Source organism: Parasteatoda tepidariorum, chromosome 6 (genome assembly GCF_043381705.1).
Source record: "Parasteatoda tepidariorum isolate YZ-2023 chromosome 6, CAS_Ptep_4.0, whole genome shotgun sequence".
Lineage (NCBI taxonomy): Eukaryota > Metazoa > Arthropoda > Arachnida > Araneae > Theridiidae > Parasteatoda > Parasteatoda tepidariorum.
This window is the reverse complement of record NC_092209.1, coordinates 24,606,143-24,622,567: the sequence shown is the minus strand read 5'-3', so window position 1 is coordinate 24,622,567 and position 16,425 is coordinate 24,606,143. Positions and strand designations below refer to the sequence as shown.

The 16,425-nt window shown below is 28.8% G+C and overlaps 1 protein-coding gene across 1 annotated transcript in view; it reads right to left on the bottom strand.

Moving 5' to 3' along the window:
* The window catches only part of LOC107453313 (protein naked cuticle homolog 2), a 31,032-nt gene extending 25,404 nt beyond the window's left edge, over window positions 1–5,628 (bottom strand). The window contains exon 1 of the mRNA XM_016070091.3: window positions 5,234–5,628. Coding sequence (XP_015925577.1) covers window positions 5,234–5,326 — 93 coding nt within the window. The 5' untranslated portion in view covers window positions 5,327–5,628. The remainder of the gene's footprint in view (window positions 1–5,233) is intronic.
* Window positions 5,629–16,425: the final 10,797 nt, after the last annotated feature.

The following is a 16,425-nucleotide window of genomic DNA, read 5'->3' as shown; positions in this document are numbered from 1 at the left end:
TAAAAGTTCTTTCCTTTACTCAATGAAGTGTACAGAAATCAAAGGAGCTCTGAAAATTGAAGTTTGCATTCATGTACTCAAAAAGACCTTACGTCAATGGAACGAAAAAAGATAACTATAGCTTAAATGAATGTAATTTTTAAAATTAGATCGTGGTCATGAAAGCATATTCAATATCATACAGTTTCAGAATTGATTATACGCAAAATAATCTTTTAGTTGATTTAATTTTAAATTTAACTTTTTTGTGTATAAATCCAAAATTATGGTTTTTGAACTATTTATTGAAAGTTAACAACTGCCTGGCAATTACGAGATGAGCCCTCAGTCAGGTTGCTTTTAGTGAGGTAGGATGCTCATCTCGTAATTGCCAGACAGTAGTAAACTTTCTAGAATAATTCAAAAACCATAATTTAGGATTTACACCACAAGAAGTTTATGTAAATTGAAGACTAAATCAATCAGTGAGGTAGGATGCTTATCTCGTAATTGCCAGGCAGTAATAAACTTTCTATAATAATTCAAAAAACCATAATTTGGGGTTTATACCCCAAGAAGTTTAGGTAAATTTAAGATTAAATCAACTTTAAGATTATTTTTAGTATATTCAATCCTTAAATTGTATAATATCTAATATGCTTTCGTGATCACGATGTAATTTAGCTAAATTTTAAAAATTATATCCATTTTAGCTCTAGTTTTTTTTGTTTTTCATTTATAAAAGGTCTTTTTGAGTACTAGAATACAAATTTCAATTTTCAGAACTGGAAATTACGAGATGAGCCCTCAGTCAGGTTCCTTTTAATGAGATAATTGGCTCATTTCGTAATTGCCCGACTATAAATTAAGTAAAAGAATTATTAAAACGTGCCTACAATTCAATTTCCTACTTCAATCTTTTTCAAAATTGGGCACAAGTAAATAAATAAAAAAAGAAGAAAGATTAAATTAAACCAAAATGCATTAATTATTCATTGATAATGACATCATAAAGGATGAGGAACTATCCTTTATGATAAGGATTTTTATGAATGATAGGAGGAAGGAATAAGAATGTTTATGAATAAGAAAGAAATTGGATTCAAATTACCCGAAAGGATTATATATTATAAGCTTCTTCAAGAGTTCATAACGTTTTTAATGTTAAATACAATGGTGATATCCCATTCATACCTCGAATTTACGTTTCTAAACGGACCAAGAGGATTAATTTGAAATATTTTGACACTGGGTTGTCTTCCAGGCCGAAATTCCTACTTTCTTTTTCCATCCGCAAAAAAAAAAAGAAAAGAAAAAAACATTTAGTCTTGACCAATTCTTATTCATTTCAAACAGCACGAAATATCGTTTCTGACAGTGATTACTTATTAAACGCTATTATTTCTTTTATTTAAAAAAAAAATTTAACTTTAGTTTGTCATAAATAAATAAATAACTAATTAACACCTCTTTCATATTGAAAAAAAATTCCTCAAACGGAAATAAACTTGAAAGAAAATTGAAGTAATAAACGAAATAAATAACTAATTAACGAAAAAATTTATTGAACCAGTCAAAATGGAATATGAGTTAAACACAAAGAAGCCTGTTAAAGAATAGACAAAGCAATTTTCAATTTTTTATCGAACAATTTCAAATAAAATTCAATAATGTAACGCTTTTGACGTAAAAGAAACATACGACGGTGCAGTAGTTATTTTTTTTATTAAAAAGAAGCAGTAATAAAAGTTTTTTTTTAATTTTTTCTTTTTTATAGGGCAGTGGGCGTCGCTCGGCGCAGTTCATTTATATATCATATAGCACAGATCACTATTGCCTTAGAATTAGAAATTAAATTATATTATTGAAATGACAAAGACTAAAAAATTTCATTAAGACTACCTTCCAAAAAGTCGTAATTTATTTAGAAAAATAATTAATATTTATAAGTTATAGGCGTTGGGTTAGATGCAAAGATTAAAGAGAGAAAAAACTTGCTTGCAAGACAAAACAAAAATAAAATGGAAATAGAAAGAAAGAAAAATAATAATAACAATAACACTTCAGTAACAAATTCTCCTCTAACAGAAATTTACTATAACAAAATATTAAATAATCAAAGAAAAAGAAGTTAACTGAAGAAGCAAAAGTAGATTAACTCGAAAGAAAAACTAAATTATTTTAAGTAACAAAAAGGGAGTTTACTTGGGGACTTAAAGGGATTTGAGACACAAAAAAAAAAAACCTTTAATAATTAGTTTAAAATTTCTCTCGACTAATTTTAAATGAAATTCAATAATTTAAATAATATTCAATAATATATGAAGCTTAAAACATCAGGTAGCACAATTATAGGTCGGGGGTATGTCACTGCAATTTATTAATATACCATTAAAACAATATCATTATATAGTTAAAGAATTAGGAAAATAATAATCAATTATATTTAAACTATCATCCAAATAACCATCACTTATTTTTAAAAAAAAGTGACCTATAGGTATTGCGGCAGATGTAATTTTTATTGAAGGAAAAAAAAAATTCTTGCAAGACAAAGCAAAAATAAAATTAAAATGAAAAAAAAAAAAATTATACTGCCCACTAAAACACTGGAGCTAAATTCATTCAACTTGAAAAACCGCTTCAGGAAAAAAGAAATAAAAAAAGGAAAAAAACAAGTAAAAGAAAAAAAACACGTAAAGAAAAAAGCAAGATAACGCCGGTTTATCATCCATTCAGTTTGCCTTTGATGAACGCCGACTAAGTTCAAGCGATAACCATGAAAGATTCTGCACGCTTTTTGAAAACGCCGACCGACACTGGACGATTATTATTGTTCATTCAGACGAATTCTACTCAGATATCACTCAAGATGGCGTCTGCAAGAAATCGGCTGCACTTTTTTGGCGTTTTTATGTCCCTTTTTATTTGAAACACATACGCAGAGGAATGTTAAGAGGTAAAAATCATTCGAAAATATATAGGAAAGCGAGATGAAACAAAAAGAAATCGTATGATTTCAGAAATTCGTTAAAGAAGGTTCGAAGAACAAGAGATATATTTTGCATGCTTGTTTACAAAATAAAATAGTTCTGTTTTTAATATTTCTATTCATTTTAAACGTATCGCGGAAAAAATTGAGGTTAAAATCATCTGAAAATATTTCTACAAAAAAATTTATAACTAAATTAGAATCACTGATTTCAAAAATATCTTCATAACATTAAAGAAGTTAAGTAAAAATATGTGTATAATATTCGATAATAATTGAAATATTAACTCACATTATTTCTTGAGCAAACGATTTTGTACTTGGCGCAAGTAATATTATTTTTCTTTTTTTTTAAACACATAAAACATATACACAGAAGAATAATCATAAAAGTCATCTGAAAATTTATATAAAAACAAGTAACATATTTTATTCACATAAGGTACGCGCTTGTCTCATATAGCATAATATCATGCTCATGAAAAGTTTTTCGAATAATAGAAATTCCAAAACAACTATTTACTTAGCAATCCATTAAATTTCTCATCAAGTTATCGTTTTCTATATCAATCAATATAAAACTTGCTAATTGTTGGGTCTGCTCCATGACATCTTTTAGTATCATGTAACGGTTTAATAATAATTATTTTAAATATTTCTTTCAGAAAATTAAAGAACAATTGTACAAATTTTAAAAAATTAGGAAACATTCCTACTAAATATGGCTCGACCGTTCTACTTTAAATGCACTAATTAAATTCTCAACTTCTAAATGTATATTTTTTAAGATTTTTTTTATTTATTTTTTTCACGAATATTTTCGTTGCAGCGTTGGAAAGTATTTTATATTAAAATGAAAAGTTACTGAATTCTTTAAACTCCATCAGAATATTTCTTAAATAAATAGTTCTTAATATAGTTTCTTAAATATAAAACTTAAATAAATAGTTCTTGTACATTAATAGCATAAATATTAACGAACATCACCTGTACAAATTAAAACTAACGTAAGTTGTAGATACCCTTAACATTCTTTGTACTATAATCGCATTATGTTTGTTCTAATTGAAAGAAAATTGCAATGACTTGTTTAAAAACTACATTAAAAGAATGCAATGATCACTTTCTAAACCACCTAAATAAAATATTTTATGAAAGGAAACATTACGGGAATAACCAAGAATTACGAAACTTAAGAAGAGAACCAATAATTACGAAATCAAGAATTACAAACAAACATTCCGCATCTTAAAAAAACAAATGAAAATGTATGAAATGACAAAGTAAAAGTGATTAATAATGATTTTGATTTCCCAAAGCTTTTGTTGCATAACTACAAATTGTCATCACGTATTTAAATTTGATAAAGTGGTTATGTTTTTATTCATACTTCATGCGGCTTTCTTAAAAGAATGCTGCAATTAATAATTCAAAGGACGACGTAAAATTTCCTTCAACGCAGTTGCCATAGCAACGTATGTGAATGTGTCTTTTTATTCATACAACAACGCTTCCTTAAACATTGCGCGGCGCGTAAAGGAATAGAATAGTTTTCACTACTATTTCAGATATTTATTATTTTCACTGGATATATAATTTCGTAATTTTTTTATCTTCAAGTTTCATTTAAATTTATACCCGTTTAAAATTGAAAACACAATTTTCTAAATTTAAAAAAAAAAATTTCTTTGGAGCATAAACATGATTTGCACATTTAATTTTATTCAAAAAAGCAACGATTATAAAATAAACATTTTTATTTTACTTAAAGAAATATATATACAAAATTTAAGGTCTATTACTCGTATGTAAACAATAAAAACTTAAAATTTAATTCAATATAAGATTCGATGATATAAATACATCCTCTAACTAAAGAATCTTTGTATTTTTGTTTCATAATTTTACCAAGATTAAAATATCTAAAAACAAATATTCATAGCATAAATTAGCATAATAATAACATCCATACTCATATACAATAGAATAAAATTTTAATACATTTATTCTATAAAATTAAATTATTCATTTACTAATGTACATCGACAAATTGGAATCATTTAGTATTTTTGAAACCATATTTTTCTGATATATGAATAGTCAAAATGGTGAAAGAATTTAATTAAAAAAATTGTTTTCCTGTATATTTGTATGCATTTAAGTAGGGCAACAGAAGTATTTAGATAAATTCATGGAATTAGTTCTCTAAACAAAATACATGATTGGTGAAGATAATTGAGTTACAGTAAAAATTCAACTTACCAGTGGGCATTCCGACATAGTACGTCCAGCTTTAGCCAATGCAGAAGGTAACTTAAGTGTAAATTTCGGAATTTTTCCTAAGATACTCGACATTTTTATACCTAAGCCTCCACCACATGACGTGGAAAGGCGATAACGTTCCCACCAGGCCGTTTTGTTGATGTCAAAACCTTTAAAGCACACTAGTTCCTAATCCCTTCAATGCACAAGAACATAAATATATTTTAAATAAAAAATTAATAATTAAAACTGGTAAGCAGAAAGATCGGTATCCAAATAAGAAGGAAGTAGGCCGAAATATTTCGAACTTATTTTGAAGCACTCTTAGTATCATACGTTAGAGAGCAACAGTAGATGAATGAATGAAATAGTGAATATTCCGAAGGACTGGCAGTGAGGAGATGGCATGGCATCCTCCAGGTTTTCGTTAGGGTTGCCGTGTTGAATCGGTCGCCAATAAATGCCAAGCTGTTCTCGCCAACCAAGTTCCATATTTGGTGATTTACTCCATCAATAATTTGTAGATTTTAAAAATTCTTGTAGTGTTCTAAGTATACTTATTTAAAACAGCCGTTAAGTAGTGTGAATACGGATTTCGAAAAACACTTTAGCTATTAAAGAACATTTTAGGATTTTTTTAGACTAAAAAACAAATAACGTGTATATAAAAATCTTGAATTCTATATTTGGTGATTTACTCCATCAATAATTTGCAGATTTTAAAAATTTTTGTAGTGTTCTATGTGTACTTTTTTAAAACAGCCGTTAAGTAGTTAGAATATGGATTTTGAAAAACACTTTAGCTATTATCAAACATTTTAAGATTTTTTTAGACCCAAAAGCAAATATCGTGTTTATAAATATCTTGAATTCTCCATAATAAGATAATTAACGCAATGCTAAAAAAATGCTATCATAAATTATGTTTTTTTAGGTATTTTAAAGAAAATTTTCTTCGTATTTTCTAACATAAATTTTTATATTTTATGAATTTTTCGTCCTAAAAGCCTGAAAGTTGATTATTATTTCTGAGTGCGTGAAAAGTAAAGGGATGAAATAAATATACATTTCATCAATTTAATCATAGTTACTAAGCTTTTTAAGACATTCAAAAAGGTACGAAAAAACAAGCAACAAAACAATCTTTTACAGCTAACGCTCAATTAAAAATCTTTCATTTGACATTAGAAGAGGATTAAAAGTTAAAACAGAAAATTTATTGAAATGAGCTCAAAACTCAATGCAGTATGAAATTACCATTAATGCCAATTTATTTACAATAAATTCATGTTTAAGTTATTTACAATAAAAATATAAATAAATAAATAAAATAAAATAAATTATCCATAAAAATAGTTTTCTTCATACTCCTATTTATAACTCTCGAATTAATTTTTCGCTTTCATTTTATACTAAACAAATAATAATAACAATAGTAAAAAAAAAATTTTTTTTGAAGTAATTTAAAAATTTAAAAAAAAAGGAAAAAAAATTCTCTACATGTCACTGATTAATCTCCTAACGACTTTTAAAAAAAAAATTAAGAAAAATTGCAAATCGAGTGGAAAAACCGAAATAAAATAGTCAGATTAGTTTTTTTTTCAAATTGAAATAAATAAATAAAATTCAAAAGCTATATTAATTTAACGACAAACTTGGCTTCTCATTTTGAATCCTAATTAAATATTTATAAATACTGATTACAAGTAATTACATATTTTTTAAAAATTAGTTATTATGTAAGCATTAATTGGAAGATTGCGGAAAGGATCTTAAAATATTTTTTAGTCTTTTCGTAAATGTCATAAGAAACCTTGCCTAACATAAACTTTCATAACAATCTAATGTTCACATTCAGATACATTAAATGTGTGTTAAGTTTTGCATTGCGTTTTTAAAGACCGATGCTTTTTTTAAAGAAACTTTTTTTAAAACAGGGCTGATTTTTTTTTTCAGTCAACATTACCAATACCAGAAGAGGAAAAGGTTTTTGTCATCTTCACACATCTTTTATCAAATTAACATTGTTTTTAAAGCCGCGGTGGCTCAGGGTATAAAGAGCTTGCCTCCTAATGATGTGACCCGGGTTTGAGTCCCAGCTATGACTGTTCGATACAATTCCGCACCCGACTCGCGCTGAACACAGTACTGACGTAAAATATCCGCAATGGTAGACGGATCATGAGTTTGAATCCCTTTGCCGTCTGTCTAACCGTGGGTTTTCCTCTCCATGTAACGCAAATACAGGTTTGCTCCATCTAAAAATCCTCCATAAAGGCAAATTTCTCCTAATACTTGTTCAAGGTGTTCTCTTGTCTTCTGGATTGGATTCAAAATTACAAGGTTCCGCAGTTGAACACAAGTAGTCACAAACTCAAAAATTGGATCAGCTGTTCAACGACGATCATGAAAAGGAAACCACATTGCTTGACTGAAAACTAAAATAATCATAATTTAAGAAGCATAATTTATAATTTATTTTTATAACAAAGAATTTTCGATGTCTTACAACAGTGTTTCCCAAAGTTTGGTACGCGTACCCCCGAGATATAGGTAACGCGTTCCTATGCGAAATATCTTGCAACAAACGAAAATTTAAAAAATTTTTATTTAAAAACAAAGTTAGCCATTAAAATTTACGATTACGTATTTTTCCATTGGCTATTTTTTGCATAGTTGACAGTTAATAACTAAAATATGTTAATAAAAATAAAAATATTTTTTTTTAAAAAATACATTTATTTTTTTTTAGTGGTACACAGCGTTGCGAAAAATTTAGAAAGGGTACACTAAAGTCATTCGAATTAAACTAAAGTCATTCGAATTAAACGAAAATTTCGAAAAATTTTATTTAAAAACAAAGCTAGCCATTAAAATTTACGATTACGTATTTTTCTATTGGCTATTTTTCGCATAGTTAACAGCTAATAACTAAAATATGTTAATAAAAATAAAAATATTCTTTTAAAAAAATACATTTATTTTTTATTAGTGGTACACAGCGTTACGAAAAATTTAGAAAGGGTACACTAAAGTCATAAGTTTGGGAAACACAGTCTCACAATATCAAGCATTTTACAGATAATAAATTCCTTCTATTCGAATTAAACTGTAAATAAAGGAAGTCAATGTGTTGTTTCTTTGATTATCTGATATAATATCACTGAAGTACTCGAAAACTCTTTGATGAGCCGCTTTCTGCTTTTCATTGAGATACAGAGAAGTCTTTCATTCAGTGATTTTATGAATGGAGCGATGCATTGAAAGGTAGAGGAAAACATTCATAAGAACTTTATAAAGATCCTTCTTTTTGTCTCTCAACATGTGGCATTATAATTATCTCATTACCTGACGAAATGTTGTATAGTACTCCTTTTTTTTTCCTCCTCTCATTACATTAATATTGTAAGAAAAAAAAGTCCTTTTTTTTTAATAATACGCATTTAGGTTAGGAGAAATTCCTAGAGCAATCCAGGTAATTGCTTGTTTCATTAAACGATAATTAAGTTTAGTCTGCAATTGAATCAAGACTCTGAGCCTAGTTCAAGTAAATCACAAAAAGTGCTTATATTTTAATTAGAAAAAAATTATTTTCAACAATTTTATTTTTCGTTTTTTTTTTTACTCTTAGCAGATTAATCCCGGAGTTCTCAACTAGGGAAGAATTCTTCCTAGACTGAAATTTCGCACTTTTAGGAATATTGTGACTAGTTTGGGTCTGTATACAAAAACTTAATGAAACTGAAAAACCTGGTAAAAATATAAAAACTATCAGCCTAGGAAACAAGAGTTATATTAAAGCAAGGACATAAAACGAGTAACAAAAATTAAAATCGTTTCAAAAAAAAAAATTTTTTTTTTTTCGAATGAATACTTAAGTATATTGCGTATATTTTTCCCGGTGTATTTTAACCGGGGATATCTAATGCATTTTTTACTCCGCTACTTTTTCCAATGCTATTCCTTTTCCATATAATCTTTATGATTGTACAGTGTTTCCCAAAGTGTGGTACGCGTACCCCCAGGGGTACGGGAACAGTTCAGCGGGGGTACGTGTTCTTATGCAAAATATCTTGCAACAAGCGAAAATTTCACAAAATTTTATTTGAAAACAAAGCTAGCCATGAAAATTTACGATTATGTATTTTTTTATTGGCTATTTTTTACAGAGTTAACAGTTAGGGGTATCAACAGCCGATTGTGATTTTTAACTTTTGGGCAATTTTTTTTACAGTAAAAAATACATTAATTTTGTATTAGTGGTACAGAGCGTTACGAAAAATTTAGAAAGGGTACACGAAAGTCATATGTTTGGGAAACACTGGATAGAACATAGGGTAATTTTTTTTCTTCAACTTTTTTTCTTGTTATTTTTTAAACACAATCATCATATTTTTTTTAAATTGAATATTTTAAAATAATTTTTAAAAAATTAAAGACGCGAAATTTTTGAAATTTAGATTGATGGCTGCACTGTTCTTTGCCAAAAAAGACCCAACGCTCTAAAAGTTAAAAAGTAAAAAACAGTAGTCAAAAACAGAGGTGCCTGAAAAAGGCAGGCCTCAACCATGGCAGTCAGGCCAATGGATAGACACAAGCTGTAGGCTGCACTGCTGTAAATTTTAGAACAAGTTGAACCAAAAAATCATTTAAATTTACTGCAACTTTAAAACGATTCCAAGTTTAACTATAATATCAGATTTCTTTGAAGATGATGGTGGAATATTATATTTCAATTTTAAAAAAAACATGGTTTAATTAAGCAGTTAATTACGGATGCAGCAAATTTCAGCGATATTGTTTATGAACCCTTATTCTAGAAACAATTTATTTGCTCGAGGAATCGATATATCGTGGCCCAACGTTTTTCGAAATTTTAATTTATGCAATGGGTTAAGACATTCGTAAAGATACAAAATAGTGATAAAACTATATGAATGATTTAGAAATCATTGATATAATAAACTTTATTGATAGAGGCCGACAAGTGAACATTATTTTGCTGATAATGAATTTTGTTATCGGAGTATTTGCCAAAAGACAACAAAAAGCGATTTTAAAATCAGGAATTGCAGATAAAGATCGGGGGAAATTGTACTCTTGTTGAATTAGATTAACTTGTAAAAAAGTAAATAAATTGAAAAAGAATAAAAATCCATCTTCGTATTTAATAGTACAAGCGTTTTACGATAAAAATAAATAAATAAATATATCTGCTTCCTCAGCATTGTTGTGGGGGGCTAAGAAATTTTTGCAAAAAATTTCACTTTTCCGAAGAAACAAGCTGATTTTGAAAAAAGAAAACATCCAAATAAAATCTTTTACTTGAATCTCGTTCCAAAAATCACAGACTTTCGTTTCCGGGTGTTATAATTAATTCTTCAATAATTTCGACATTTTTTGGTGAAAAAAAATTGTACTTTCTAACTTCAAGGTGTCTAGAACTTTGAAATGAACTGTGAAATTTCTGGAAATCACGTCAACACTTGAAAGGTTTGAAGATATATAATAATGAGACGAATCCTTAAATTTTTTCAGGGGAGCTTTTCTAGTTGAAAAGAACAAAAAGTGCAAGAAGAAAGAAAAAGAACGAGCTTGCTGTACATAACTTTTGATCTAAATTGGATTTGAGCGTGATATTCAATCTTATAGTTCGAAAGCCTAACCTTAATCATACTTATTAACTAGTGCAAAAGGTATTTAATGCGGAATCAGACTCAAAAATGTACTATTTTTTAAACGATTTTTTTTTTTTTTAACAGATTTGTATTCTTGACCCTCAAACTATATGCGAAGTCGTAATCTGGAAAATATAAATCACGTGAGAGAAAAAACCGGAATAATGAAAATGAAGAAAAAAGTACTGGAAAAAAAAGCACCTCAGTAACTATTACATAAATATAACGTATGATTCTTTTAACACATTATATATGTTGTTTCCAATGCCACTTGCTAACCAGTAAGCCCACTAAGTGAAACCAAGCGAATTTATGGCAGAGGGTGCGTTTCTTGTTTTTCAGTAGTGCCATCTATCATCTATGGCCAAGAATAATACTTTAGCCACACACACGTCACAGACCATTTATGGGATGGACCCCTTTCATTCATCCGCAGATCGTAATTTTGACCTGAAACAGATAACGATCTATCTCCAATGCAGTATCCCCAGAGGTATGATTTGTTATGGGAACATGGAGGACTTTGTGACCCGACAGATTCAACGTGCAACAATCACTATTTGGCCGGTGAGGATCGAACTCACGGCCTCTTGGACATAGGCCCAACGCCCAACCAACCAGGCTATCCCGGCTCACCTTATATATTTTAAATGCAATTATATAGCATAGATAATTGTATCTTTCTATATTATATTAAAATATCGTAGGGGCCGCCGGTTTGGGTTTTCAACTTAATGTTACATTTTGTTCTGCTGCTTAAAGACTTCATGACTTAGAAACTTGAAAATACGAGAGCGTGTAGAAAAATGCACAGGGAATGGAATAAAATAATTAACTTTCAACTGCTAGTTACAGATTTATTAAATGTTTAACTTGACGTAAAAAATACCATTCGGGCTGTTCTACAGGACCCAAAAATGCAATTATAGAGTTGTAATTAGGTTATGATATTTGTTTTTAAATTTAACTTAGAGCTTTTTTTTTAAAAAAAATTCCAATTTGCTCGAAAGTTATTACAATTACAACTTTCAGGAATTTCTATATATATATATTTTTTTCTATTTTTTTTACGTTACGCTTACATTTACATGCTTTGTTGCACAAAATCCTTACGACTAAGAAACTTAAAATTAAGATTGCATGTAGACAAGCATATAAGGAGTTCGGTGAAATAAATAAATTACAATTGAATATTAGTTAGAAAATTATCAACTGTTAAGCTTTTAGTAAGAGAAAATACCATGTTTGGTTGATCTGTACCACGCTTAAATGCAACTACGGAGAAAAAATTTAACGTGGTGAGAGGGTCATTCACATCATTAACAAATCTAATAATTTCTTTTTCGAAATTCTAACTTGTCAAAAGTTTTTGTAATTTAAAATGCGTTTTGGCGAATTTTTTTCACTTTTTTCCTTTTAAATACCGTAAACCGGGGCGAGTCTACCCATTTTTTCAGTTTGTCAACTTTCAAGTGGTCAAACTTTTGTAAATATTAAAGAAAAAAGGCTTTTAATAGGTGTTTCGGAATCGCTATTTATCCCTCTTTAAAGCTGTGAAATCGATTTTAGAAAATATTAACAGTTACGCTGTTACTGTATATTTTTNTTTTGTCAGAATCTGGCGCAGTTCCCAATATTTAAAATTCCTAAAATCAGCCGAACATACATAAAATCCTAAAATCAAACAGTACGTATCATGATCTGAAAGGAGGGAAAGTCGTTCTCTCACACTTACGCGCGGCAAAAGTTAAACACAGAAATGCTAGAAATCGGTCTGTTTTCCTGAGTTTTCGATACTTTTCAAGGTAATTTTGAATTTTTCAAGGATTTATTATCATTTTCAAGTACTTCTAGGGGCCCTTGAAAATCAAAATGAAATTCAAGTACTTTTCAAGGTTTTTTCAAGGCCGCGGGAACCCTGTAAAATAAAGGAGAGAATCATTAATAGCCCCCGTCCATCGTGTTTTTTTCGGTGGCAACTCCAAGGTGTTAGAGGATAGATTTGAGAAAAGTAGCAATCAATACCCATGATTGATTGAGACCGACAAAGGTTTCTTCACACACCTGCTGGAGTAAAAACTTCCTTCTTTTTTTTTTCTTCGAAAAAAGAGCCCCCGGTATTGGTTTTCGCTCAGGGTATCCGACACTTGGGGATAACAAGCACTTGCTGGTTCGGCTGTTCTGGAAAATGTCCAAAATATGGGTATCTGAACAGGACGAGGATTATTGGATCAAAAAGACCGCCCTCTGTTTCACACTTGCCGATCCGTACTGATGGGTTATTACGGTTAACTAAAAAGCAGACGTTTATTACAGGAACGTCCGGTGTTAAATAAATACTCAAAGCGGCTCAAAAGTTTCCTTTGATCATGTGACAAGAAACTAAAAAATGGCTAAAACCGTAAAAATTACTAAAACCAGCATAGAATCACTTAACAGAATTAGTTCATAATAAACCTCCCAATATATTAAATAGTTTTTTTACATAAATCTGACTAGTACTACTGATGGTGACTATTACTAATTTCTCATTAATATTAATATTTTTAAACAGAAAAAAAAAGTTCAAATTTACTATAAAATTATCAATCATAATTAATTATAAATAAATTATTATAAATTTTCTAGTAGCTTGCAGATGTTTCAATTTTATTTCAAAAAAGAAGTATTACATAATTCTGAAGCGATAAAACGCGAAAAAAGCACAAATAAAGTACATAAATGGACCATAGGATGTGCATTCCTGCATTTCATTCGCTTTTGCGTGTTGCTTTTTGCTTCAATCGACGTAGCACAAAGTATGTCCTATTCTTATTTTGAATATCACGTAAATCGTCTGAGATTAAGAAATAGAGTCGGAATCGTCTGAAATTAAGATTTGTTCCATTCTAAAAATATGTTTCATCTAGAAAATCTTTTGCTTATAAAATTTTTTCCTCATACTACTATTTTTAAATTTGAAATAAAAAAATCCGAAAATAGATAAATAAAATACAAAATTAGCAGTTCATAATCAAAATTTATTATTAAATTATTTATTTTATTTCGCATATATTAGAATTATAGCTTCAAGTTATGGCAATAGTTTTTAAATAGAGCTAAGTTTACTATAATTTGTGGCGTTTCTTATAGAAAATGTGAATGTCGTTTCCCAAAACAGTAGAGAACTCCATGCGCCGCCGCGTCGAGAAAAAATAATAATTGTTTGACAGGTGACAAAAAGTATAGCCAATTTAGGCGATAAAAGATCCACAATAGTACCCTCTTCAACTACATTTCTCCTGCTGATCCTGTGTGCTCTTTAAAAGCGCCCCAAATGCTAAACATCTCCCTAACTAGGAACATCCATTGCCGCTAGGGGGAGTCAGGTGTCAAGAAAGAAGATGAAGAGGCTTGGGGGGAGGGTTGAAGGACACTCTTCCCCCTCGAGAATCCACCTTTCATTTTCTCTTCTACCTTCTTACTTTTTTTCTTCCACACACAACTCGATTATTATTATTATTTTATTTTATTTTACTTGTTCATTCGGACTTTTTTTTAACGACATCAATAGAAGCCGACACTGGTGCAACAGAATATTAAATATAAAGAGAGCAGAGTTGAAGGGGGGAGGGGGTTGACGTAGTGGCTTTTAAAAGGGGGGATAGTTAGATATACCGTGTTTAGTGATGCAGGCAACTAATAGGCGGCTTGTTTGGTAAGGAATAATAAATTTCTTATTCTTTTTCTATTTTGTTTTATGACTTTGGATACGCTTTGTATATACCAGTCTTTCTTATTAACTGTGCTTCATGATTCCAATATTGAAATCATTATTATTGAAATTTAAGGCAGAGGAATCCACTTCGTTTATTTATTTATTTTTAACTGAATGTTTGTTTCCTCTTTGCGTAACTAATTTTTTGCATTTAATGATTGTTGGAATTTTGAAAATTCGTGACTCATTTAGAATATTATTGAAGTAATAATTTACCCAAAGTTTTTGAGTTAAGGCAATTCTGTGAGATTAAAACATTTATATTTCATATATGAATTTAATAAAGAATAAAGGTTTAATATTTTGATAATGATTGGTGAAGATTAATAAAATTAATTTTTATATTTTATTTGCATTTGCAGGTTTACTACAGCAGCATTACAAAGTATATCGAGTGGAAAAATTTTAAAAAATGGAGACAGCTAAATCAAGAGGGAAAAAAACGCTGTTTTTTGGTCATAAAAAACATCGAAATTTCACTAGTTTTGATGCTAAAAAAAGGACTATAAACTTTAATGAAGAAGAAAATTGCAAAAATATCATAGTTATACTAATAAGAGAAAATTAAAATTAGGTGTGGATAGTGAAATTTTTTTTAGTTTCGTAAATTCGTTGTTTCCCCTTACGGTTGTCTTATTTTATGATCATTGGTAAAAAAGAGAATGGCTATGTGATTGAATAAAACATGAATGTGATGAAGGGAATAAAAATGCATTGAGGAACGAGAGGATAAGTAATAATGGAAAAATGAGGAGACGATATCGATTAACGAGCGGATGAGAAATAATGGGAAAATGAAGAGAGAAAAAATCTATCGATGAAGGAGAGGGAGGGAAATAATGAAAAAATAAAGAGAAAACGAAAAATATAAAAATGAACGATCAGATGAAAAATAACGAAAAAATGAAGAGAAAACGAAATACGTAAAAATGAACGATCGGATGAGAAATAATGAAAAAATGAAGAGAAAACGAAAAATATAAAAATGAGCGATCGGATGAGAAATAATGAAAAAATGAAGAGAAAACGAAATATATAAAAATGAGCGATCGGATGAGAAATAATGAAAAAATGAAGAGAAAACGAAAAATCTAACAATGAATGGGCGGATGAGAAATAATGAAAAAATGAGGAGAAGAATATAAGTACATCGATTAACGAGCGAATAAGAAGTAATGGAAAAATGAAGAGAAGAAAAATATATCCATGCATGAAGAGAAAGTGATAAATGAATAATAGGAAAATTAATAACAGAACAGAAAATATATCAATGGGAAAAAAATTTTATAATGGTAAGAAAAGAACAAAAAAAGAGTGATTAAAAAATATAAAAAAAGATTAGAACACTTTTGCACAGATTCTATTTAGCACTGAAGATAATTTTTAGTGCAGTTATCAGACTTTGTGATCCTTAATGTTATTTTCACATTGTAAGCATTCCATTTTATCGCTGAAACTTTAACGTATCGAAAAGTTTTTTGCGTGTAATTATTAAATTTGTATATTCAAAAATGATTCATTAATTAAGAAAAAAATCAATTTTTTAAGAATTATTAAATTTTTTATTACTTTTTTATTATTTTATTTGATAAGAGGAGAGAAAAAATTTGAATTGTACAAATATTTATATTTTCCATCATTGTAAACTATGTAATTTTGAATGAAAATTAGAAAATTTGAATGAAATTTATCAAATAGTTTTTAAGTAAAAACGTTTAGAAAAAGAAAAGAAAAAATACGTATTTTTAAATTTTTAT